Source organism: Hippichthys cyanospilos, chromosome 21 (assembly GCF_059441005.1).
Source record: "Hippichthys cyanospilos isolate Australia breed blue-spotted pipefish chromosome 21, RoL_Hcya_1.0, whole genome shotgun sequence".
Taxonomy (NCBI): domain Eukaryota; kingdom Metazoa; phylum Chordata; class Actinopteri; order Syngnathiformes; family Syngnathidae; genus Hippichthys; species Hippichthys cyanospilos.
The window spans coordinates 14,954,056-14,981,204 of NC_142389.1; the positions used below are offsets into that span (position 1 = coordinate 14,954,056).

A 27,149-nucleotide genomic window follows, 5' to 3' on the forward strand; every position below is an offset into this window, starting at 1 on the left:
TCGCATTACAGGCATTTGGGGAATCAGTTGGGTGGTACTTGAGAAGGTGAAATATGCTAAAAGTCACGCCTTTCATGGTTGCCAGATGAGATGGACAAAGCAGTTGTTTAAAGACTGAGCTTCGTTCCATTTTGAAACTATCAGAACTGGCAACGCAAGTTCCGGCGCTTAAGCTCCGGTGGCTTTGATTAGGTTGACAGAGTGAAGATGGCGATCGCTTACGAGAGATATAATTTGTAAGTACACCGTTTATTTTTTTGAAAATACAGTCTCGGTATCGATGAAAATATAGTCGGGAATCAAGGTGTAAGAAGGCGGTAGATATGACCTGGCCGATTACGTTCACGATTTGGCAGGACAGGTAAAGTTCTCCGAGTGGCTCTTAAATCACGAAGTTTAAAACCCTTATCCATCATTAAAAATATTTACTCTCTACACAGCCAAAAACATATAAGACTGAGCAAAGCCTTTCAGTGTGCAAATAGACTCATTGCAAGAATGATGCACGACAACACATACCGTTCGTTTTACTGGCTCACATACAAAATAGTATTTGGTCTGCCTACTTATTTATTTATGTATTTATTTATTTACTTATCTACTGTGTATGGAACATCCTGTGTCATATGAAAGTGATCTCACAAAATGAGGCAGAAACATTTTTCTAATTCTATTTGCTCACCTACAATCCGCAGAGGGTTTTTTTTCGTAACATTCGAGGAAACTTTTTTTTTTTGTCCTGTTTTGACAAAACTTAGGGTTGGTAGATAGCTGATTGACTACTTCTAAATTTTGTTGGGAATTTTAAATGGTTTTGTTATGGTTTCGAATCGTTATACCTTTTTGTTATTTTTCTGGGATTTAAAACCTACGAATAGCTGAAAGTTAAAAAACTGTATATCTGTTGCCTAAAGTTTGCTGGATCACCAAACTCTAATTGTTTATCATGTTTTCAAAGTTAAGAACTGAACATTTCTTTAAACATGCATGGTACAATTCCTCTTTCTCGACTGAAACACATTTTTGATTCTCTGGATAACATAATTTATTTTTTTTATTTGAGCTGGGAAGCCACCTTGGGTCCGTAAATCTTTATTGTGGAGGTGTAGACTTAGTGGTGGACTTGCATTACCCAGTTTTCGATCTTACTATTGGGCTCCTCACGTTCATGAACTTTGCTTCTGGTTACAATCTCCTGGAACCTGCTGATGTAAATTAGAATTATCGTCTTGTAGGGGATTCTCTATAGCTGCTTTAGTTTATTCTTCTTTGCCTACAAACCTCTCTTTATACACTGATAACCAAGTGGTTCTTAATACACTAAAGGCCTGGTATCAATGTAAACGACACTTTAAACTCGTAGCCATATCCTCTTTGGGTCCTTTAAACAACAATCACTTATTTCCTTCATCGCTTTTGGACTCGACATTCTCAGGGTGGTATGACAAGGGTATCAAACAATTCAAACACTTATAGGTAGATGGTGTCTTTGATAGTTTTGCCAACTCGTCATGGACTTGTTATGGACTCCCTGTTCCTCATTTTCTTTCGCTATATTCAAATTCGTAATTTTGTTTCTAAGTGTTTCCCTAATTTTCCGTCTATACCTCCAGAGCAACCCTGGGAAAGTTTGCTTTCACATTCTCCTCATCAGAGAGAGATGATTTAAAATATATATAATTTCATTTTGGCGTTAAACAGTGAAGTCAAATAACAAAATTAAGAATGTATGGGAAAGGGAACTGGGGACTCAATTAACTGAAGAGGTCTGGGAACGTGCTGAAGGTAGGATACAATCTACCACTTCTTGTGCTTGTCTTGGACTCATTCAATTTTAAGTTCAGCACAGGGTCTATTTTTCCAAGGCAAGACTCTCTGAAATATATCCAGAAGTGGAAGACACATGTGATAAGTGCCATGGCTCTCCCTGTCACCTTAGCCATATGTTTTTTCTTTGCTCTGAGCTGAAGGGCTTTTGGACCGGCTATTTTTCCATTATGTCCACTGTTCTTGGAGTAAATCTACAGGCTTGCCTGCTGATTGCCATTTTTGGGATTCCTGATGCGTCATTTGCACTAAGTTCTATACTAAAGGATATTATTGCATATACATACTGACTAGCAAGACGGTCTTTATTGTTGCATTGGAAATATGCTAAATATCCTTCAATTTCCCGGTGGCTTGAGAGACATAATGTTCTTCTAAAAACTGGAGAAAATTAAGTATACATTTTGTTTTTTTTGGCTGAAGTTTTTATATGTATGAAAAATGTAAATTGCAATTCTATAACTGGAATTGTCTTCTATTCTTTTTCAATAAGAAGATTGTCAAACAAAAACAAAACATGCCTGGTAAATAATACCCTGAAAAGCCTAAACCCCATACTGCGTATTGAACAAACATTGGTGCGTGCAGTATTAGTCTAGTTTGGATTATGAAAAAACAACAATAGGTTGTTTGTACGGCTCTCTCACTCAAGCAGTTTCACTACATACATATCTTCACTTCCATTCCTCACTGTGGCTCAACAACAAGTCACACTATTTAAGTGCAGGTATCTTGATTTGTTTTCTTTGAATTCGTTTTTGCTTCTGGAACGCTATAGTCATCATTACTTAAAACATTTTTATAATTTCATTACCAGAGGTAAAACACCAACGGACAGTCTGTTGTTTCATCATCGTCTGACACCTCTTGTGGCTACGGACTGATTAATAGTGATGGGTTGGTGAAGCATGATGCTGCGTTCAGACTGAACGCATGCAAGGCGAAAAAACATCACGTTTATAATTTGGTGTCAATGTAGTTCGCACAACATCGGCTGATTAACCGTTGCGATGCTAAGTGTGACAAAAGATAAATTGTTTTAGCTTCTTGCGACCAGGCAAAATTAGCGTGATTTTGTGTTGCTTTCAAAGTCAAAGTTAATTTTATTGTCAATTTCTTCACATGTGCTTTACATACAAAGGAATCAAAATTGCGCTTCTCACTATCCTCTGCGCTTTACAAGTCACGTCTCTCCTACGCATCCTTCGCATTGCCCTGCACACGTTCACACTGTGTTGCCCGAACTACATTGACTCCATGACACTGTGTTGATACTGTATCACTGAATTCTGACACCTTCTGTACTTTAAAAATCCCTGCAAGCAACCCACGACAGACTGTATGACGCTGCTTCGATGACCTCGTGTATATAATAACATAATTCAAGTGTTTGTATTCATAAATCCATATCTTTAAGTATGTGAAACTGTATCAATGTTAAAAGTATCGCTGCAGTATTCACATTTGCTTTTATTGTCATTTAAATGCACTCAGGTGCATAGATGTAAAAAAAAACAAAAAAAAAAACCTTGCTGAGAAGCTGCAATAAAATAATTGTTAAAAAAATAAAAACAATAAAACTTCATAAAAACGGTAGGTATCATTCAAGGAACATGTAGTGGTACAAAATGCATTGTGTTGTTGCACATCCCACAGCGCTAATCAACAATTTGATAGCTTGTGAAGAGAAACTTTTCCCTAGTGTGCTAATGTGGGCTGGGAGGTTCTTGTTGCCCTGTACTCTCTTGGACCTCAGAGGGGAGAACAGCCTTTTATGGGGGGGGTCCTAAATGATCTTCAGAGACTTGTTGAGGCAACGCTGGGTGTACAGTAGAGATCTTCCAGGCTGGGAAACTCACACCCGGTGATGTTTTTTGCAGTACGAACCACTCCACTCGGGTCCTTACGGTTTTTGCCTGAGCAGCTGCCATACCAGGCTGTGAAGCCTCTGGTCAGAAGACACGCATTAGGATGGATGGGTGCTCTGGAACAGACTCTACTGCGTATCGACGGAGAAATCTCTTACCTTGATTTCTTTTATGATAAAATGGTATTTCAAGTGTAAACTCTCCAGCGTTTTTATGTTTGATCATGTACAGATCTGACTTTAATTCAACTTCTGGGCCGCTGCTAATATTTGTATTTGTAGAGAATTGTCACATGTGTGGCATGAAACCACACAATGAAATTCTTACTCAAACAGAAGACGGCAGCCACGGTGGGCTGAGTACGGGGCTACAAGAACCTTCCATCATGCTAAACATGCCATCATTTTACATTATATTACCACAGCTGCACTAGACTTCAAAGGAAAGGAGGAACGGTTCACTTACTGTACTGTGTATAAGGTTTAATCAGTTAAGATTTAAGTAAATATGTGTACTGCAGCAGTTCCATGTCCAAGGAGGGCCCATGGCAAGTGCATTCACCTCGTCTGTCTGGCATGCCAAAAACCGCCATAGCATGTCTCTTCGCAATACAGTATAACCCCCCCCCCACACACACACACACACACACACACACGAAAGACCAAGGGCGCGAAAATCAAAGCATGAAGTAGCAAGGGATCATTGTAAAGCATACGAGTTTTAATTTCTCCCCTTGACAGACTTTTTTTTTTTCATCCGTGTTTCTTATGACACTAGGTACCGAAGAAAATTGATGGATGAAAATTACAATTTATTTTTGATTATAGTAGAACAATGAATTTTCTTAAGTTGTTCATTGGTATCTTTAAGCCAGCAGCTACCAACTACTATCTTTTATCATATACCTGAATTCTTGTTTCCCCAATTTCTCTTCAGACACACCACACCAGAGAAGTTTTTAATCGAAGCCTGTGATGAAGGGGCTGATGCTGTCCTGGCTATCGACAGGGTGTCAAATGAGATGACCCTCAGAAGTAAGAATCCTTTTGCAGAAAATTTATCAGTGTGGGAAGCTCGGTCATCCATGGGGTTTTGAGTTGAGCCCTTCCTTGCTCTTCCATGTTGATGGGAGCCAGCCTGGTGGCTTGGACATCTGGTTAGGATACCTCCCAGACCTCTCCCTGGTGAGGTGTTCAGGCATTTCTCAGCGGGAGGAGGCCCCATGGAAAACACAGGACACGCTGGAGAAACAATTTCTCTCAGCTGGCCTGGGAACGACTGGGGATCCTCCCATACCGGACAGTATGGTTGGGGAGAGGCAAGTCTAGGCTTCCTAGATGAAGCTGCTGCCTGACTCCAGATAAAATGGTAGATAATGAATGGATCGAGAGATGGACGATGTAAGATGAATGTATGTTCCAAAGCGAAACATCTTAGGTAACTCCAACTAAAAATGTATTGCCATTCAGTTGCCTTTATCACTTATAAAGACAAAATTGATAGGTGGATATAGTACCATTTTTGTTCAACAAAAGACATCAAAGTCAATCAATCAATCAATCAATCAAATTTTATTTGTATAGCCCTAAATCACCAAAGTCTCAAAGGGCTTCACAGATGAAAAGAGGTCATGTGGAGACCTCCTTCGAATAAAGAAGTCGTACAGAGACATCCTTTCAGTGTAAGGTACACAACAGCATCCCCTGTCAAAGCTCCCAGAAGGGGAAGGAAAAACTCAAAAACCCCAATTAGGGGAAAATCAGAAACCTCCAGAAGGGACCACAGGTGGGAGGAGCCCCTTTCCAGGCCCACAGGTTGAAGTGGATGCTGCTTGTACCAAATACAGACATACACATAAACAATATAAATTACAGAAAACATATTGTGCTATATAGTGCAGTGATGTCTTGACAGCAGGCAAAGCCATTGGAACCATTCCACATTCCAACCAGGTGGACCGCAGACGCCCCATCTCCTAACCCGCGATGGTCGATCAGCGCACGGCCCATTGGAGGCGGTCAAGTCAACCCTCACCATCTAGCTAGCACCCTCTCCCAGCCGGAAGAGGGGGGCAGGAAAAAAGAAAAAAGAAGAAAGCTGCAGACAGGCTCAATTAACTAAATGCTTTTGAATATAAATGTGTTTTTAGTCGGGATTTAAAGATTTCTACTGAGGTGGCTGCGCGAACTTCTATAGGTAGGGCATTCCATAGTACCGGAGCACGAATGGAAAATGCCCTTGATCCCGCGGACTTTTTAGCCCGTGGGGTCGATAGCAAACCGGCATTTTGTGATCGAAGTTGTCGGGACGGGACATATGGTGATACTAAGTCGACGAGATAGGAAGGAGCTAAACCGTGTAAAATTTTATAAGTAATTAACAGCACCTTGAAATCACATCTCACGTGTATTGGAAGCCAATGCAGGTCAGCTAGAATCGGAGTAATATGATCGAACTTTCTCGTCCTTGTCAATAGTTTTGCTGCTGCATTCTGTACAGACTGCAGGCTTTTAATGTAGGACATGGGAAGTCCAGAAAACAAAACGTTACAATAGTCTAGGCGAGACGTGACAAATGCATGAATTAATGTTTCTGCATTGCTAAGAATAGGGCAAATCTTAGCTATATTGCGGAGGTGAAAAAAACGCCGTTCTTGTCATGTTATTAATATGTGTCCGAAAGGAGAGAGTTGAGTTAAATATCACACCGAGATTTTTTGCAGAACTACTTTGGGAAATAATACAGTTTTCCAGGTTCAACGTGGTATTCTTAAGCAAGTGCTGATGTTGAGCAGGGCCAATAAATAACATCTCAGTTTTACTAGGGTTGAGAAGCAGAAAACTGGAAGACATCCATTGTTTAATCTCGGCAAGGCAGGCCTCCAGTTTACTGCACTTGCACGGATCCGTTATTTCTAAGGGCATATAAAGTTGGGTATCATCAGCATAGCAATGAAAACTAATAGCATGTTGACATAAAATATCGCCAAGAGGAATCATGTAGATCTTGAACAGTAAGGGACCAAGTACTGACCCCTGCGGGACACCACATGAGACTGAGAAAGATTCAGAGATCGCATTGCCATAAGAGACACTTTGCGTCCTTCCCAGGATGTAAGATCTGAACCAAGAAAGTGCTGATCCCGAGATACCAACACATGATCTAAGATGTTCTATAAGAATATGATAATCAATAGTGTCAAATGCGGCACTAAGATCAAGCAGTAATAATATTGATGAGATTTTGGAATCCATGGCTAAGAGAAGATCATTTGTCACTTTTACAAGGGCTGTCTCAGTTGAGTGGTTGGCCCTAAAACCTGACAGAAGGAGTTCAAATCTATTGTTGTCTATCATAAAATCGCTAAGCTGTTGTGCTACAACTTTCTCAAGAATTTTGGCAATAAACGTAAGGTGTGACACTGGCCTATAGTTAAAGAGATTTTCAGGATCTAGGTGAGGTTTCTTAAGTAATGGTTGAATGACGGCCGTCTTAAAAGCTTCATGTACAATGCCAGAGGAGAGTGACAGATTGATAATATTCAAGACAGATGACCCTAAGACCGGGAATAAATCTTAAACGAGTTTGCCTGGAAGCGAGTCGAGCATGCAGGACGTCGGCTTTGCTGCATTAACCAGGTGTGTAAGACACTCCAGGGATACTAAATCAAACTGGAACAGGGTAACCAGACTTTCTTTAACCTGATTGTCCGAACTAGCATCAACAGTCACAGCCGAGAGGGTAAGTGGCGCTGCCTTTTTTATTTCGTCCCTTGTTAGCTGAATCCGCTGAGTAAAGAATTGCATGAAATCGTGTGCTGAATGGAGGGAACTATGATTAATCTGCTGCTGTTGCGTGAGCTGTGCTACCGTCTCAAATATTTTGGGTTGTTTTTATTAAGACTAATCATTTTGAAAAAGTAATTTGTTTTTGCTAACCTAAGAGCCTCTTTATATTTCAGCAAGCTATCGCACCAGGCCTGATGGAAAACCTCGAGTTTAGTTGTTTACGCCATTTAGGCTCAAGTTGTCTACTTAACAATTTACACGTACACGTTTCATCCGTAAACCACGGAGTGTGCTGCTTTGGATGAGTTTTACGTTTCAGCGGCGCTATAGAGTTTAGGGAATTTAAAAGAACCGTATTAAAATCATTTGCGAGCTTATCGACTGAACCAGTGAAAGATGGAAAGGCATCTGTTGCGGAAGGCAGTAATTCAGAAAGTGCAGCAGTGGTTGATGAGTTAATATCACGGCTCTTAAAGCCTTGGTTGTGGACAATAAGACCACACTGAGCTAGGACTTCAAATGTTATAAGATAATGATCAGACATAGCGTTAGTATGCGGCAGAATTGTTATATTTGAGGCAGTTAGGCCATGAGTTAACACTAAGTCTAAGATATTACCATTCCGGTGTGTCGCTGCTTTTATTATTTGTGTAAAACCAAATGCATCGATTATTGCTTGAAATGATACAGTAAGTGGCTCCAATGGGGAGTTCATATGAATATTGAAGTCACCCATAATTAATATATTATCTGTGTGAGTTATTAAGTCAGCCATAAGTTCAGGGAATTCATCTAAGAATCCAGAGTATGGACCTGGAGGACGGTAAATAACTACTACATAGAATCGCTCGATCGCATAACGAGAGCCTCAAATGTCTTGAAGGTGTGATTAGTGCTCGTGCTAAGTTTAAGATCAGATTCTGAAATTAGGGCGAGTGGCTTTTATTTTTTTGTTTAAAAGAGGTTTTGCAATGGCAAGGAGTTGAAGACTCCTGTTTTAAAGCATCTGCTGTTTTCACAGGTAAAAATAATATCCCTGCCTCAGTGGTGACAAGGCCTGTTTGTGGTATCATGGGCACTATTCGCCTGGTTGATGGTAGGTACTGTGAGAAGTATTTTATTATTGCATTTTCAGTATATTGTTTTAGTATAATAGATAATCTTACTTACTTTCTGTAGGGATGTACCTAATCATAATCACAAGGAAGAGAAATGTGGGCAGCCTCCTGGGTCATGCAGTGTGGAAAGCAGTGGATTTTGATATTGTCTCCTATAAGAAGACAATATTGCATCTGTCAGAGATCCAGGTATAAGTACCCTTGCAAAGGCCAGTAAAAATGCAAACGACGGTGTGCCTTATAATCCGGTGCCCCTTATATATGGATCAAATCATGTGCTGACGGCATAAAATATTGTTTATGCCTAAAAAAATCCAGTTCAAACTGTTGGAATTTTATTTCTAAATCAACATAAACTCAAGTTAGTAATCTGACTCCAATTTGTGACCTTAACCAACTGCCACTCATCCAACAATTTGCGCGCTCGTTCTGCAATAGAAAGGTATCAGGAAGCCGGCATTTTCACACACGAGTGGATTTATTCCTAACACACAGATCTAATAGAAGCACCTGGGTCTCGGGTCCCTCTCAATACAGCCCTGTACGCCTCTGTTGCCACCAGCAGGCGTACTCTCCATTCGAGTTGCCCAGCAATGAGTTATACTACACAATATGCAAATGGCACATCAACAAAGGCATCCTGGCATTATTTTATTGGCTATGTGTATACTGCAGTTAACTTTAGCTTGCTCTCATTGGTCTTTCTTCCCCTGCAAAATCGCTTGCTTACTCCTCCTGATTGTAGTTTTCCTCACAGTTGTTTCCCACTAGGTACCTCTGGGTCATCTCGTCCCCGCTACTAGCACCGTTTGCTCTGAAACATTCCATTCTTACACTCCCTTGCACCCCATATTGTTTTGTTCACTTTACAGTCTCATACTCTCATACACAGAATGTAGCAACATCTAATGAACTACTTTAAGCTCAAACTCTCATGTTCCTTTAAAACCAACCTGGCCCGAGGGTATTAAAGCCAACACGGCCCTGCGCGATTAATTAACTTGATTTGCAGGCTCAATATGATTTTTTTTTTTTTTTTGGAGGACTCAAGAGTGTGTGGCCCCACACTCATGTTTGTCGTTTAAATTTCCCTGATATTCGTTTATTCGTACCTTTTTTGTGCTCATATCGTAACAGTGGGTCAAAAATATATAATGCATGCTGAGGAAAAAATAAAAAAGACAGCGGCGCCAGCCTTCACCCGCGCTTGGCTCCAAACTCATACCGTTGCGTGTTTGGCGTTTAAATTTCCCTGACTTTCGTTGATTTCTAACTTCTTTGTGCTCCATATCGTAATAGCGGGTCAAAAATATATAATGCACGCTGAGGAAAAAATTAAAAAGACGGTTTAGAAGTTTAGAAGTTAAATAGCATTTACAAATAATGCATTCTCTGTTTTATCTGATTATTTTTAATAACAAATATTTCTAAGTATAATATACATACAACGCTTATTTTGTATGAATAAAGTTTATATTCTATTAATAAAGTTTGATGACTTTGCTGATGGTTTTTAATTCATTCCCTTTAGTGAAGCACCATCTAGTGGCTGCATAACGCCACTCTATCTAGTGGATGCATAATGCAGTAGTATGATTTCAACTCTATGTGCGCCTTATAATCCGCCTTATAATGTGCCTTATATATGGCGTTTTTAGAAACTCGGCCGTTCAATGATGATGCGCCTTATAATCCGGTGCACCTAATAATGCGGAAAATACGATTTTTAAAAAAGTTAAGTCTTCATATTCATGTGATGCACACCATTAAAGAAGACGTACCAAGGAATCTGCAACAATATAACGCAACATGCCGTCCAGGCTCTGTAAATACCAACTTAAAAATCCCGAAAACACACGAAATAATACATAGACAATAGCTGTATGGTGCATTTATTTTTAAGGTGCCCCTCACAGTGGTGGTTGTGTAGTGGCTGGCTTGATTTGTCAAGTCAAGTTTGTATAGCCCTATATCACCACGGTCTCAAAGGGCTTCACAGGTTAAAACAAATCACAGATAGCATGACAAAGAACATATTGAATACACAAGGACATTCCCTGAACAAAGCTCACAGAAGAGGAAGGAAAAACTAAAAAACCCCATCTGAGGAAAATAAGAAACATTCTGGGAGGGACCACAACTGGGAGGAGCCTCATTCCAGGCTCTGCAGGTTGCACTAGATGCAGAGTGCCAGAAATAACACATTGTGCCTGAATTGTTTTTAGTCGGGATTTAAAGATTTCTTCTGAGGTGGCTGCGCGAACTTCTAGAGGTCAGGGAATCCAGAGCACTGGCGTGCGAATAGAAAAAGTGGACCAGATCCAGTGGACTTCTTTTTCGCCGGTAGTGTCATTTGTGACCTAAGTTTTAGGGATGGATAATATGGTGATTCTAAGTTGACAAGATAAAAAGGACCTACAGTAAGCCAACTAAAATTTTAGAAGCAATTAACAACACCTTAAAATGTGTTTTCACCAAGCGGTGAATCTGAATAAGGACTTAGGACTTAGGACAACGTTTACGGGCTGTAATGTCAGGTATTTATTGACAAAAACATGGAACATATGACAAATTTAAAGACAATGTCATTTACACAAATAAATATCTGTGACCGTACAAAGAACAAAGTTTGAACAATATTGAATTATTCAGGTCTTCAGAAAGGGGATGTTGATGTGGACATTGTTGCTCGTCAACCCCAAAGCAAACTAAAAAAGCAAAAACATATTAGCAATCAGCCATATTAAATCTAAAACAACAATGAAAAAGTATAAACCTGTACTTTTTCATTGCTGCTTTTGAATTAAAACAGTGCTTCTCAAATAGTTGGGGGGGGGTTAACCAAAGGAAAAGAATGTGTTTTTTCCATGTGAACTGTAATTGTGATAAGGCATTTTTTTTTTTCCTCAGGCACTTTGATACACTTGGGTTTTTTTCTTAGACAGCAAATCTTTAACCTGTATAACATCTGTAAAAATTGAGTTCAATAGCTTTTTCCTTTCTTTAATGTAATTAAGTATACAGTTTAAGTTTCTCAACTTTCACAACTCTGGTATATTGGAAGCCGATGTAGGTTGGTTAGGATTGAGTAATATGATTGAACTTTGTCGTTCTTATCAAGAGTCTCGCTGATGCATTTTGTATTGGCTGCAGGCTTTTGATGCAAGGCATGGGAAGTCGAGAAAACAATACGTTACAGTAGTCAAGGCAGGATGTAACACATGAATTAATGTTTTACATTGCTAGGAGACAGAATAAGGCGAATCTTTGTGTTATTGCAAAGATGAAAGAAAGTCAAATATGATAGTGCTGTGTGCTAACGGCTGAACTGTAAAAGAAGTAAATTTAAAAAGAAATACAACACTGATTGTTTATAATACAACATGGATCAAATCCAAATGTCTGGCAATGGCCCAGATAGTGACTCTCACCCATTGTCAATTTTTTTGAGGCCATCAAAAGATATTACCTGCACTGAGGAGTCGCACGATGAACAGTAGATGCTTATGCCAATGAGGGAAAATTGCCATTAAAGTTGTCTAATCGTAAAGTGCTAGAATGTGATGCATTGTATTTCATAGGTCTTTCTTTTAAAATGATCTGTTATTGGATATGGGGAAATTTTATGTATCAAAAGTACCAGTTGTATCTGTGTCTGCTTAAGAGCTGAGTACTAGTACTGGTAGTAATCTGGAAAAGGGGTATCAAACACACCTAGAGCATGTGATAAAAGCTGTTGTTTTAGCTTCCTTGATGTATTGATCTTGCACATTATTACCTCAAGCATTAAAAAAAAATGAAAAAAAATGTGCTTGTTTTTCAGTTACTGAAGTCCTTCTTTGACCCCTTATGCCAAAAATACTCCCATGCATGCGACTAGCATGATCCAGTTGTGGTTTTCCTTTTCTCTGCTCATATGGGTGACAAGACTACCGCTATGTTTTACTGTAGTGAATTTGGATTGCGCCTGAAAACATATGAAACAGTGCTAAACCAGCACACACTCCGGGTGGTCTGTATCCATGCCCTGCACAAGTCTAGCCTGACAAGTTGTCTAACTCTCCACAGTGGCCGGATAGATGGAGTGTTGGTAATAGTGCAGATGGCGCACAGAGACGAATGCACATTCACACCCAAGGGCAAATGTGTTTAGAAATTACAACTTATTTACTGTAACTGAGCCTGCCAAGATCAGAGGCAGTCTTGTGCAAGATCAAATAAAAGCCATAAATCCTTCTCAGTGACAGTTGCAATATACTGCAACAAATTGGATGGATCTACGAATCATCATTGCCGTGATAAAGGGTGTTTGTTCACAATTGTTTTTCTTTGTATAACAGTTTTTGTCCATTGGTTTGGCTCATTTCTTGAAACTGAGATGACATTCTCATAACTATAAAGCAATTTGGCCAAACAGACTTGCAGTTCTGCACAACACTTCAGATAACCAGCAAAATTTGTCTCCCAAAACTACTCATCCATGCTTCAAAATGAAATCCCTTTCTCATGTAAATAGTCAGTACCATAAAAATGGCATGCATCCTTCTCAATTGCTTTGGCACATTTTCATACATTCAGTACTTCTGTCAGTATAACTTGGAAGGTACTGCTCAACTACATGGATCGCCTGGCAATTTTTGTACAGCTCCCAAAACAGTTTACCCTTCAGTTAAAACTACATTCCCTTCTCATATAACTAGTCAGTGCCTACAAAATGCATTGTCCCTTTGGTATTGTGTAAGTACTGCAAGTCAAAATGCATAGACGCTTTGTCATGGCATATTTCTAACTATAGGCATAACATTTTCACACCACACACACACACACACACACACACACACACCGCACTCATTCTGCCGAGGAATTTTCAATTTTATTCTCAACTAACGTAAATTGTACACTTTATAGGAGGTAGGGAACCGTAAAAAAGGAAAATATACTCTGTACACAAAATACATAAACTCACAAAAAAGAAAATAATCAACAAATCAATGCTGTAAATACAAAGAGTCACAAATTAAGACATTTTGTTTAGTCACGGTCACTCCCCTCTCTCTCCTGGTCACCGCCTTCATCTTCCTAGCCATCCATTCTCTGTGCTCTGTCCGGCCACAGATTCTCATCCACATCGCATCTGATGTTGTCTCTTGAGATACAGCGCGGGAAGAAGCGTCGTGCATGCCTGAGCCATCCTCTACATGTCCTCACAGGCAGCGTCCGTTGCAGTCATGAGAACCCTCTGGTTTTCCGCATGGTGTTAATACACTCTCGATCTCCAAGCAGAGAAAAACTCCTCGATCGGATTGAGGAATGGAGAGTATGGTGGCAAGAACACATTGTGTGCATTCTTGGATGCATGTTGAACCATCCCCGGATGCGTGGACCCTGGTGGAAATAAACGTTGTCCCATATAATTACAAACTGGAGTATGTGGGGCCGTCGAGGCCCCTTTCATTTTCTGGGAGCAGATCAAATACAGTTGATCCAGGAAACGGAGGAGTTTGTCTGTGTTGTATGGGCCCAAACTTGCATTGTGGGTGGCCACAGCATTTTTTGAGATGGCCGCGCACATGGTTATATTCCCCCCCGCTGGCCTGGGCCATCCACTGTGGCCTGCTGGCCAACAATGTTTCGGCCACGCCTGCAGCCCTTGGCCAGGTTGAAGCCTGCCTTGTCAACAAACACCTCCTAGAGGTGAAGTGTTTCACTCCCCTCCAGTGCCAGGATCCTCTGGAGGGACATGCCTTCTTTGTTAAAAACTTATTTCACCTAACCTGAATATCCTAAATTTACGATAAAATATGTACTTTATCCTATTCCACTTTCCTAACACTATTTTGACAATTGAGCAAACTATTCTGCATATGATGACTTACATGATGAAAATGTGCTGACATGTTTTGAGGACAATAACCATGACACTGAAGACCAACCAATTGGGATAGATTAGAAAGATACATTCATTTGAAAAATGTACTAAATATTGGCTGATCGTGTTAACTGTAGGATACTTGTATCTATTTGCAAGGATGTACTAAAGGCTTGACACATGTACAAAGCATTTGGAAATAATAAATGCCTTTCTGTTGTAAGAAACTGCAAGATAGTTTGGGGATTTGTCCATGTTGTTATGAGAATATAATCTCAGTTTCAAGAAATGAGACAAACCAATGGAGAAAAACTGTAAATTAGCAATTTTATGTCAAAGTGCTATAGATATTAGTGCTCGTTATTGATGAATTCTCAGTGATGATATTTTGCTGTCTTTTTCTAGTCTCAAGAAAATAAGACCTTCCTGTCCATGCTAAATAATGTGCTGACAACAGACGGTTTCTACTTCTGCACCGATTATGACCTGACACACACCCTTCAGCGGCTGGCCAATACCAGCCCTGACTTCCAGGAGATGAGCTTGATAGAGAGGGTGAGAGATCCATTAAATAAATCCTATTTATGATCAAAGTGAATTTATTCTATAGACTTATCGATTATTCTCACTCTCAGTACAGTGGAACCCCGGTTTATGACATCCCTGCCTTCCGCTTTTTCACCTTATGATGTGGATTGTGACATTTCTTTGTCCCCTCTTTATGCCTTTTTTTTTTTTTTTTTTTTGCCTTAAGACATCAAAAAACAACTTCTCTTCTCAAACATGGCGGTCAGTGTGCGTGCACTACTGCCAGGCATATGTCACAACGTCGACGTCACGACTCCTTAAGTTACTGGTCTGCTATTGTTCAGCGTCACGGAGTCGCTAAGATGGTGGTCTCCTATTGGTCGGCATCACGGTTTCAAAATGGCGGCATGTTAAAGAGCTTGTGTGAGTGCTTACAATATCGTATTTATTGTGCATTTAATGCTTAACCAAACTTTAATTGGTTAGCCATGGGTCCCAAGATTGCTACTGATGTTAAAGAGAGATGTAAAAAGATGATTCGTATGGAAACGAAGCTGTGGATAGTCACGAAATACAAAGAAGGCTAGGCTAGGCTTCCTTGCTAGGGAATATGGCCATTACAAGCTCGTCATGTCACTCAAAGGTAAATAAATTCTTTATATATGTTTTATTTATGATGTTGTATACATGTATATTTTATATAAGTAGCACTGACTATCCTATTTTGTTCCAAATTTTAATTGGTAACTACAATTTTGATGTTTTTACCTGGGGTTATACACGCATTAGCTAATTACCATAGTTTTCTATTGCCCGCCAAACGACAATTTTGCGTTATAATCCCAACACCGGAACCAATTAATTTCTTATGCCGAGGATCCACTGTATAGCTCTCCTGCTTGTACAGTGGACCACCGGGTTATGGCGTCCCTTGCTTACGTTTTTTTCATGTTATGAAGTAGAATGTGATGTTTTTTCGTCCTCGTTACACCATTTTTTCTGCATTATGGCATCAACATCAATTACAAAATTCGAACTGGGTGGTCAGTGTGCATGCATATATGACTGCGAGTCACACCACGCTCATACATCAATATATGTGTCACTGCATACGTCACTAAGATGCTGGTCTCCTATTGGTCGCCGTCATATTGTCACTAAGATGTGCTTACAATATCGTATTTATTGTGCATTTTAGTACTTAATTCAAACTTTGATTCAATGTTAAAGAGAGAAGTAAGAGGATGATTACTATGAAAACAAAGCTGGAGGTAATCAAGAAATACAAACAAGGCACGTTCATCATTACTCTTGCTCAGGAAGATGGCCATAACTAGCATAAGTCACGTCACTCCGTATTTTCTGCACTATAAGGCACACCTAAAAGCCTTAATTTTTTTAAAAAGCTGATGGTGTGCCTTATAATCAGGTGCGCCTTATATATGGATCAATATTGAGATTGGGATTTGTCGATGGGGATTTAATTGATAAACTAAGTTTAACCTGTTTCTTTTGTGTGTTTACAGTTGAACAAGTTTGGTCACATTGACATTGAGTTATTATGCTATTGAGAGTTTAGAGTAATTTTTTGATTGATTGATTCAGTTATTTTTGTTATTACTTTGAGCATTACTATATTGTGATTGAAAAAGTTAATTGAGGGTGCGCCTTATAATCCCGTGCGCCTTATATATGGAAAAAGTTTTAAAATGTCATTAATTGAAATTGTGCTTAATAATTATATATGTATGTGTGTGTGTGTATGTGTGTGTATATGTGTGTGTGTATATGTGTGTGTATATGTATGTATATATGTGTGTGTATATATATGTATGTATATATGTGTGTGTATATATGTATGTATATATATATATGTATGTATGTATGTATGTATGTATGTATGTATGTGTATGTATGTATGTGTGTGTGTGTATATATATATATATGTATGTATATATGTGTGTGTATATATATGTATATATCAATCAATCAATCAATCAAATTTTACTTATACAGCCCTAAATCACCGAAGTCTCAAAGGGCTTCACAGATGAAGAGGTCATGTGGAGACCTCTTTCGAGAAAAAAAGTCGTACAAAGACATCTTTTCAGTATAAGGTACACAACAGCATCCCCTGTCAAAGCTCCCAGAAGGGGAAGGAAAAACTCAAAAACCCCAATATGGGGAAAATCATAACCCTCCAGAAGGGACCACAGGTGGGAGGAGCCCCCTTCCAGGCCCACAGGTTGAAGTGGATGCTGCATGTACCAAACACAGAAACAATATAAATTACAGAAAACATGTTGTGCTATATAGTGCAGTGATGTCTTGACAGCAGACAAAGCCATTGGGCAGGAACCATCCCACATTCCAGCCAGGTGGACCGCAGACGGCCGAACTCACTGATGGTCAACCAGTGCAGGACCCAATGGAGGCGGTCAAGTCAACCCTCCCCATCTAGCTAGCCCCCTCTCCCGGCCGGAAGAGGGGGGCAGGAAAAAAGAAAGAAAAAGAAAGTTGCACACAGGCTCAATTAACTAAATGCTTTAGAATATAAATGTGGATTTAAAGATTTCTACTGAGGTGGCTGCGCGAACTTCCATAGGTAGGGCATTCCATAGTACTGGCGCGCGAATGGAAAATGCCCTTGATCCCGCAGACTTCTTTTTAGCCCGTGGGGTCGATAGCAAACCGGCATTTTGTGATCGAAGTTGTCTGGACGGAACATATGGTGATACTAAGTTGACGAGATAGGAAGGAGCTAAACCGTGTAAAATTTTATAAGTAATTAACAGCACCTTAAAATCACATCTCACGTGTATTGGAAGCCAATGCAGGTCAGCTAGAATAGGAGTAATATGATCGAACTTTCTCATCCTTGTCAATAGTCTCGCTGCTGCATTCTGTACACACTGCAAGCTTTTAATGTAGGACATGGGAAGTCCAGAAAACAAAATGTTACAATAGTCTAGGCGCGACGTAACAAATGCATGAATGAATGTTTCTGCATCGCTAAGAGAAAGAATAGGGCGAATTTTAGCTATATTGCGGAGGTGAAAAAACGCCGTTCTTGTCATGCTATTATTATGTGTTCGAAAGGAGAGAGTTGAGTCAAATATCACGCCAAGATTTTTTGCAGAACTACTTTGGGAAATAATACAGTTTTCTAGGTTCAGCGTGGTATTCTTGAGCAAATGCTGATGATGAGCAGGGCCAATAAATAACATCTCAGTTTTATTAGGGTTGAGAAGCAGAAAATTGGAAGACATCCATTGATTAATCTCGGCAAGGCAGGCCTCCAGTTTACTGCACTTGCACGGATCCGTTATTTCTAAGGGCATATAGAGTTGGGTATCATCAGCATAGCAATGAAAACTAATAGCATATTTGCGTAAAATATCGCCGAGAGGAATCATGTAGATGTTGAACAGTAAGGGACCAAGTACTGACCCCTGCGAGACACCACATGAGACGGAGAAAGATTCAGAGATCGCATTGCCATAAGAGACACTATGCGTCCTTCCCAGGATGTAAGATCCAAGAAAGTGCTGATCCCGAGATACCAACACATAACACAACACAAGATGTTCTATAAGAATATGATGATCAATAGTGTCAAATGCGGCACTAAGATCAAGTAGTAATAATATTGATGAGATGTTGGAATCCAAGGCTAAGAGAAGATCATTCTTATATCAATATGCGCGCTGTAGTCGTCGACAATCGAATTCCTACTTTACTAACATCGCGACGAGGTTTTAATTACTCAAAATATAGAGCAAGCCCCAGCCATAAAAATCTTGTTGGTATTAGTACTACCAACACGAGGACTCAGAATAGTCCGGGAAAAATGTCCCAGTTTAAATTCGGCTTCATAAATATTAGGTCACTCGCTTCAAAAGCCCTTCTTGTAAATGATCTTATTACAGATCAAAATCTTAACGTGCTTGGTCTCTGCGAAACCTGGCTAAAACCAAATGAATTCTTACCATTAAATGAGGCCTCACCCGCAAACTTTGTGGGCTCACATGTTGCCCGTCCTTGTAAAAAAGGGGGGGGTGTCGCCCTAATTTCGGAATCTGATCTTAGGCTTAGCACGAGCACGAGTCACACTTTCAAGACATTTGAGGCTCTCGTTATGCGATCGAGCTCCTCACCACCATTTTATGTGGTAGTTATTTACCGTCCTCCTGGCCCATACTCTGGATTCTTAGATGAATTCCCTGAACTTATGGCTGACTTAATAACTCACACAGATAATATATTAATTATGGGTGACTTCAATATTCATATGAACTCCCCATCAGAGCCACTTACTGTAGCTTTTCAAGCAATAATCGATGCATTTGGTTTTACACAAATAATAAAAGCAGCAACACACCGGAATGGTAATATCTTAGACTTAGTGCTAACCCGTGGCCTAACTGCCTCAAACGTCATAATTCTGCCACATACTAACGTTATGTCTGATCATTATCTTATAACATTTGAAGTCCTAGCTCAGTGTGGTCTTGTTGTCCACAACCAAGGCTTTAAGAGCCGTGATATTAATTCTTCAACGACTGCTGCACTTTCTGAATTACTGCCTTCCGCAACAGCTGCCTTTCCGTCTTTCACTGGCTCAGTCGATAAGCTCGCGAATGATTTTAATTCGGTTCTTCTAAATTCCCTAAACTCTATTGCGCCGCTGAAACTTAAAACTCGTCCGAAGCGGCGCACTCCGTGGTTTACGGAGGAAACGCGTACGTGTAAACTGTTAAGTAGACAACTTGAGCGTAAATGGCGAACAACTAAACTTGAGGTCTTCCGTCAGGCCTGGTGCGATAGCTTGCTGAAATATAAAGAGGCTCTTAGGCTAGCAAAAACTAATCACTTTTCCAAAATGATTAGTCTTAATAAAAACAACCCAAAGTATTTATTTGAGACGGTAGCGCAGCTAACACAGCAGCAGCAGGTTAATCAAAATTCCCTCCATTCAGCACACGATTTCATGCAATCCTTTACTCAGCGGATTCAGCTAATAAGGGAAGAAATAAAAAAGGCAGCGCCGCTCACCACCTCAACTGTGATTGTTGATGCTAGTTCGGACAATCAGGTTCATGAAAGTCTGGCTACCCTGTCCCAGTTTGATTTAGTATCCCTGGAGTGTCTTACACAACTGGTTAATGCAGCAAAGCCGACGTCCTGCATGCTCGACCCGCTTCCAGGCAAACTCGTCAAAGAGTTGTTCCCGATCTTGGGGTCGTCTGTCTTGAATATTATCAACCTGTCACTCTCCTCTGGCATTGTACCTGAAGCTTTTAAGACGGCCGTCATTCAACCATTACTTAAGAAACCACACCTAGATCCTGAAGATCTCGCTAACTATAGGCCAGTGTCACACCTTCCGTTTATCGCCAAAATTCTTGAGAAAGTTGTAACACAACAGCTTAGTGATTTTATGATAGACAACAATAGATTTGAACTCCTTCAGTCAGGTTTTAGGGCCAACCACTCAACTGAGACAGCCCTAGTAAAAGTGACGAATGATCTTCTCTTAGCCTCGGATTCCAACATCTCATCAATATTATTACTGCTTGATCTTAGTGCCGCATTTGACACTATTGATCATCATATTCTTATAGAACGTCTTAGATCATGTGTTGGTATCTCGGGATCAGCACTTTCTTGGTTCAGATCTTACATCCTGGGAAGGACGCATAGTGTCTCTTATGGCGACGCGATCTCTGAGTCTTTCTCCGTCTCATGTGGTGTCCCGCAGGGGTCAGTACTTGGCCCCTTACTGTTCAACATCTACATGATTCCTCTCGGCGATATTATACGTAAACATGCTATTAGTTTTCATTGCTATGCTGATGATACCCAACTCTATATGCCCTTAGAAATAACGGATCCGTGCAAGTGCAGTAAACTGGAGGCTTGCCTTGCCGAGATTAAACAATGGATGTCTTCCAATTTTCTGCTTCTCAACCCTAATAAAACTGAGATGTTATTTATTGGCCCTGCTCATCATCAGCACCTGCTTAAGAATACCACGCTGAACCTAGAAAACTGTATTATTTCCCAAAGTAGTTCTGCAAAAAATCTCGGCGTGATATTTGACTCAACTCTCTCCTTTCGAACACATATTAATAACATGACAAGAACGGCGTTTTTTCACCTCCGCAATATAGCTAAAATTCGCCCTATTCTTTCTCTTAGCGATGCAGAAACATTAATTCATGCATTTGTTACGTCGCGCCTAGACTATTGCAACATTTTGTTTTCTGGCCTTCCCATGTCTCACATTAAAAGCCTGCAGTGTGTACAGAATGCAGCGGCGAGACTATTGACAAGGACGAGAAAGTTTGATCATATTACTCCGATTCTAGCTGACCTGCATTGGCTTCCAATACACGTGAGATGTGATTTTAAGGTGTTGTTAATTACTTATAAAATTTTACACGGTTTAGCTCCTTCCTATCTCGTCGACTTAGTATCACCTTATGTTCCGTCCCGACAACTTCGATCACAAAATGCCGGTTTGCTATCGACCCCACGGGCTAAAAAGAAGTCTGCGGGATCAAGGGCATTTTCCATTCGCGCGCCAGTACTATGGAATGCCCTACCTATGGAAGTTCGCGCAGCCACCTCGGTAGAAATCTTTAAATCCCGACTAAAAACACATCTATACTCAAAAGCATTTAGTTAAATTAGCCTGTCTGCAGCCTTCTTCTTTTTCTTCTTTTTTCCTGCCCCCCTCTTCCGGCCGGGAGAGGGGGCTAGCTAGATGGTGAGGGTTGACTTGACCGCCTCCATTGGGTCCTGCGCTGGTCGACCATCACGGGTTAGGAGTCTAGCCGTCTGCGGTCCACCTGGCTGGAATGCGGGATGGTTCCTGCCCAATGGCTTTGCCTGCTGTCAAGACATCACTGCACTATATAGCACAATATGTTTTCTGTAATTTATATTGTTTCTGTGTTCGGTACATGCAGCATCCACTTCAACCTGTGGGCCTGGAAGGGGGCTCCTCCCACCTGTGGTCCCTTCTGGAGGTTTCTGATTTTCCCCAAATTGGGGTTTTTGAGTTTTTCCTTCCCCTTCTGGGAGCTTTGACAGGGGATGCTGTTGTGTACCTTACATTGAAAAGATGTCTCTGTATGACCTCTTTTCATTCTGTGAAGCCCTTTGAGACTTCGGTGATTTAGGGCTATATAAATAAAATTTGATTGATTGATTGATTGATCATTCGTCACTTTTACTAGGGCTGTCTCAGTTGAGTGGTTGGCCCTAAAACCTGACTGAAGGTGTTCAAATCTATTGCTGTCTATCATAAAATCGCTAAGCTGTTGTGCTACAACTTTCTCAAGAATTTTGGCGATCAACGAAAGGTGTGACACTGGCTTATAGTTAAAGAGATTTTCAGGATCTAGGTGAGGTTTCTTAAGTAATGACGGCCGTCTTAAAAGCTTCAGGTACAATGCCAGAGGAGAGTGACAGGTTGATAATATTCAAGACAGATGACCCTAAGACCGGGAATAAATCTTTAACGAGTTTGCCTGGAAAGCGGGTCGAGCATGCAGGACGTCGGCTTTGCTGCATTAACCAGGTGTGTAAGACACTCCAGGGATACTAAATCAAACTGGGACAGGGTAACCAGACTTTCTTGAACCTGATTGTCCGAACTAGCATCAACAATCACAGCCGAGGGCGTAAGCGGCGCTGCCTTTTTTATTTCGTCCCTTGTTAGCTGAATCCGCTGAGTAAAGAATTGCATGAAATCGTGTGCTGAATGGAGGGAACTATGATTAACCTGCTGCTGTTGTGTTAGCTGTGCTACCGTCTCAAATATTTTGGGTTGTTTTTATTAAGACTAATCATTTTGGAAAAGTAATTTGTTTTTGCTAACCTAAGAGCCTCTATATTTCAGCAAGCTATCGCACCAGGCCTTACTGAAAACCTCGAGTTTAGTTGTTCGCCATTTACGCTCAAGTTGTCTACTTAACAGTTTACACGTACGCGTTTCATCCGTAAACCACGGAGTGTGCCGCTTCGGACGAGTTTTAAGTTTCAGCTGCGCAATAGAGTTTAGGGAATTTAAAAGAACCGTATTAAAATCATTCGCGAGCTTATCGACCGAACCAGTGAAAGACGGAAAGGCAGCTGTTGCGGAAGGCAGTAATTCAGAAAGTGCAGCAGTGGTTGATGAGTTAATATCACGGCTCTTAAAGCCTTGGTTGTGGACAATAAGACCACACTGAGCTAGGACTTCAAATGTTATAAGATAATGATCAGACATAACGTTAGTATGCGGCAGAATTGTGACATTTGAGGCAGTTAGGCCGTGGGTTGACACTAAGTCTAAGATATTACCATTCCGGTGTGTTGCTGCTTTTATTATTTGTGTAAAACCAAATGCATCGATTATTGCTTGAAAAGCTACAGTAAGTGGCTCCAATGGGGAGTTCATATGAATATTGAAGTCACCCATAATTAATATATTATCTGTGTGAGTTATTAAGTCAGCTATAAGTTCAGGGAATTCATCTAAGAATCCAGAGTATGGACCGGGAGGACGGTAAATAACTACCACATAGAATGGTGGTGAGGAGCTCGATCGCATAACGAGAGCCTCAAATGTCTTGAAGGTGTGACTAGTGCTCGTGCTAAGCATAAGATCAAATTCTGAAATTAGGGCGACACCCCCCCTTTTTTACAAGGACGGGCAACATGTGCGCCCACAAAGTTTGCGGATGAGGCCTCATTTAATGATAAGAATTCATTTGGTTTTAGCCAGGTTTCGCAGAGACCAAGCACGTTAAGATTTTGATCTGTAATAAGATCATTTACAAGAAGGGCTTTTGAGAGGAGTGACCTAATATTTATGAAGCCGAATTTAAACTGGGAAATTTTTCCTGGACTACTCCGAGTCCTCATATTGGTAGTACTAATACCAACAAGATTTTTATGGCTGGGGCTTGCTCTGTATTTTGAGTAATTAAAACCTCGTCGCAATGTTAGTAAAGTAGGAATTCGATTGTTGACGGCTACAGCGCGCATATTAGTATTAATATTCCGCCTAGGTACTTTGTCACTAGTCTTACTGATTAAAGAGGCAGGGCTAGTTTCCTTAATCAACACCACCTCAGCAGAAATCTTATCATTAGGGCATTCAGCATTAGGTATTGAAACAGTGTGTGGATTGCAGTGACCTAGACTAAATATGCTATGTGTGTTGTAGCAGTCCAGCCTAGTGCCGGTTAACTCTAGCCTTAATGAATCCACACCCGTTCTAGCAGGCTCGCTACTCGCCTGCAACCCGACATGCTCTAATGTGTGAAGTCGTGGAAGGCTCAAACAGTAATCTATGTTTCTAGAAAGAGTGATGGCGCCTTCCCAGTTAGGGTGAAGGCCATCCATCCTCAGCAGGTCGGGCCGGCCCCAGAAAGATTGCCAATTATCTACAAACCGGAAACCCTGCTCTCTACAGAAACTAGCCATCCACCGGTTAAGCGAGAATAATCTGCTAAACCTCTCATCATTGCCTCTCGCAGGCAGAGGGCCAGAGACAATAACTCGATGCCGACTCATCTTTCTAGCAATGTTCTTCTTTGTAATCTCAGACTGCCTCATTCTAGTATTGTTGGAGCTGATATGTATCACTATGTCCGAGTAACTAGTGTTGTTTGCACTAAACTGGTGTCTAGGCCTCTTGCGTGTCAGCTCCCTAAGGTTAGCTTCAATGTCGGGTTCTCTGGTCCCAGGGATACACATTACGGTGGCTGGCAATTTAAGCTTGATGTTACAGGTGATGGAGTCCCCTATAACTAATGTGCGGGAGCCAGTAGACTGAGATGGAGTTTGCCTAGCGAGGGGGCTAAAACGATTATGCGTCCGAACAGGCTCACCGCGGCTAGCAGGCTTCTTAGGGCTAATGCTAGCCGGACTAGCGGGTAGGCTACGACCCGCACTAGCCGACGCTAGCGGCATTGCGGGAGGGCTACGGCCCGCATTGTCATTATCAGATGTGTCCGTCTGATCTACGATTATCAAACTACTCTGCTCTAGCTGACGGACACGGCCCTCTAGGATAGAAAGCCTCTCCAAAAGAATAACGCAGGTGTCGCAAGTGACAGATGAGGTGGAGGTGCACGGAGCCATGCTTACCTTAGTACAGCCGAGCGAAATACTTACGCTAGCAGAGCTGCACGAGGACGAACGGAGCTAGGAGCTGTTCAGGGAAACGGCGAATCACTTGCTATCGAAGAATGGAAGCAGTCCTCAAAAATGAAGGAAAAAGAAAAAAAACACCGAACACAGGTCAGACGGGTGGTGGTAAAATTGAAAAATAGAAAATGGAAAAAAAAAGAAAAATATTGTTCGTCCCTCCAGCTAAGGCTAAAACAGCGACAGCAGCAAAACACTCCCCCGGAACCGGAAGTCTGTAATCTTTCCAACCAATATATGTGTTTATATATATATATATATATATATATATATATATATATATATATATATATATATGTATATATATATGTATATATATATATATGTGTGTGTATATATGTATATACAGTATATATGTATGTATATATGTATGTATATATGTGTTTCAGGCAGATCAGAGGTTTATGTGGAATGCAAATCTCCTCCGAGAGCTGGCAGCACAGCCAGAGGTAACGTCTCTGTCCTTTGGGGCCAAACTAATTTTCACTTAATAGCTCTGTATTTTTACAATCCAGTTTAATTTCCAATTGAACTGCCTATAGCTTCACAGGTTTGCTCTCCCAGTCCTACATGGCTGTATCCTTTTTACTGCATATTTAATGGCATTTGGAGGAGAAATGTTAATTTTATTGCTTGAAATGAATATTAACAGAATTGTTTCCTTGATCTATTGCTCCAGTCATTGTCATGAAACCATGTCGTATCAATGGGAAGATCTTTGAGTGGATCCTCATATCTCGGAGAAGCTGCTTCCGGGCTGGTGTCAGGTATTACGTCAGAGGTAACAAAAATGTAATGTTCCAAAATCATAGAAAACTCAAGCTATGGCTTAAATTTTATACTTGCGTTTGGGGTAGTTTGGCTAATATATTTTCCTCGTCAAGTAATCAACTGTAGCTGTGATTAGTCAACTAACTGGTTCACATTAATTGCATCATATCACTTCAACTAGCAGCTACTCTTACTTACTACATCATTATAAGATCCCAGCTTGAATTCTTTGAAATGTATTAATTACTGACAGTAAATTGGGGTAGTACTGCATTCAACTGTAATTAAGCTCTTTTGCCTATACCAGCATTCCTGACATGTTTACAAATGCTTGCTTACAATTGCTTGAGTTGAAGGTGACGAAGCGGCCTTAAAATCTGTATCATAGTATTTTAAACATTCCACAGTTAAATATATGCATATAAATAACTAAATCTTACTTTAGACACATTGACAAATACATTTCTTAGGAAATATGAGTTTTTTTGGTCGCGACATTTCTATCCAGAAACTGCCTCGGCGTTTGGTCATGACATTGTTCAAAAGCCGACTGAAAGGGCTTGGCCATGAAATAATAACAAAGAAAAAAGATAACATAAACTTGGGGTATGTAAACTTATGTGCGCAACTATTACTTTACAACATCAAGAAACTCAAAAGTAGATGTAAACAGTACTCTACATTGAGCATAAATGTGCTGTAAAAATTCATCCATTGCTCTTGGTTCATTTCTAGCAAATGTAACTAACATGTAACTAGAGCTGCAAGCAGCTATAAAGGGCCCTCGCAGACCTGTGCACGTTGGGGTATGAACAGGTCGGGGTATGAACAAGTAGGAGTATGAACGATGAACAATTAGTTGTAGATGACTTCAGTGCAGGACTCATCAAATATGTAAAATTTAGAGAAGGTGCCATAATGTGGGTTGAGTTACTGCAGCTTTTATTGTTACAGTTGTGTGACATCAAACATCATACTATTTGTTGGAGGGCAATAGGCGTGGTCAATGGCTTTTCTGACAACATTTAGGCAGTATCACTTCAAGGGGCTCAGCAGAGTACATAAAAACGTTAAGAAATTGCTATATTTTTTGCTTCCACTAGGTGGCGCTCGCACTACGATAAAAAATAGGCTTGTAGGTGTGTTTCACATTGGACTCCCATCCCGTTTTGAA

The 27,149-nt window shown here is 40.5% G+C and overlaps 1 protein-coding gene across 1 annotated transcript in view; it reads left to right on the forward strand.

Moving 5' to 3' along the window:
* Positions 1 to 86: 86 nt before the first annotated feature.
* The window catches only part of sacm1la (SAC1 like phosphatidylinositide phosphatase a), a 61,721-nt gene continuing 34,658 nt past the window's right edge, over positions 87 to 27,149 (forward strand). Inside the window, exons 1-8 of the mRNA XM_088404236.1 lie at positions 87 to 236; positions 4,632 to 4,729; positions 8,505 to 8,579; positions 8,663 to 8,790; positions 14,876 to 15,025; positions 25,594 to 25,653; positions 25,747 to 25,780; positions 25,884 to 25,985. Of these exons, the coding sequence (XP_088260362.1) occupies positions 208 to 236; positions 4,632 to 4,729; positions 8,505 to 8,579; positions 8,663 to 8,790; positions 14,876 to 15,025; positions 25,594 to 25,653; positions 25,747 to 25,780; positions 25,884 to 25,985 (676 nt within the window). The 5' untranslated portion in view covers positions 87 to 207. The remainder of the gene's footprint in view (positions 237 to 4,631; positions 4,730 to 8,504; positions 8,580 to 8,662; positions 8,791 to 14,875; positions 15,026 to 25,593; positions 25,654 to 25,746; positions 25,781 to 25,883; positions 25,986 to 27,149) is intronic.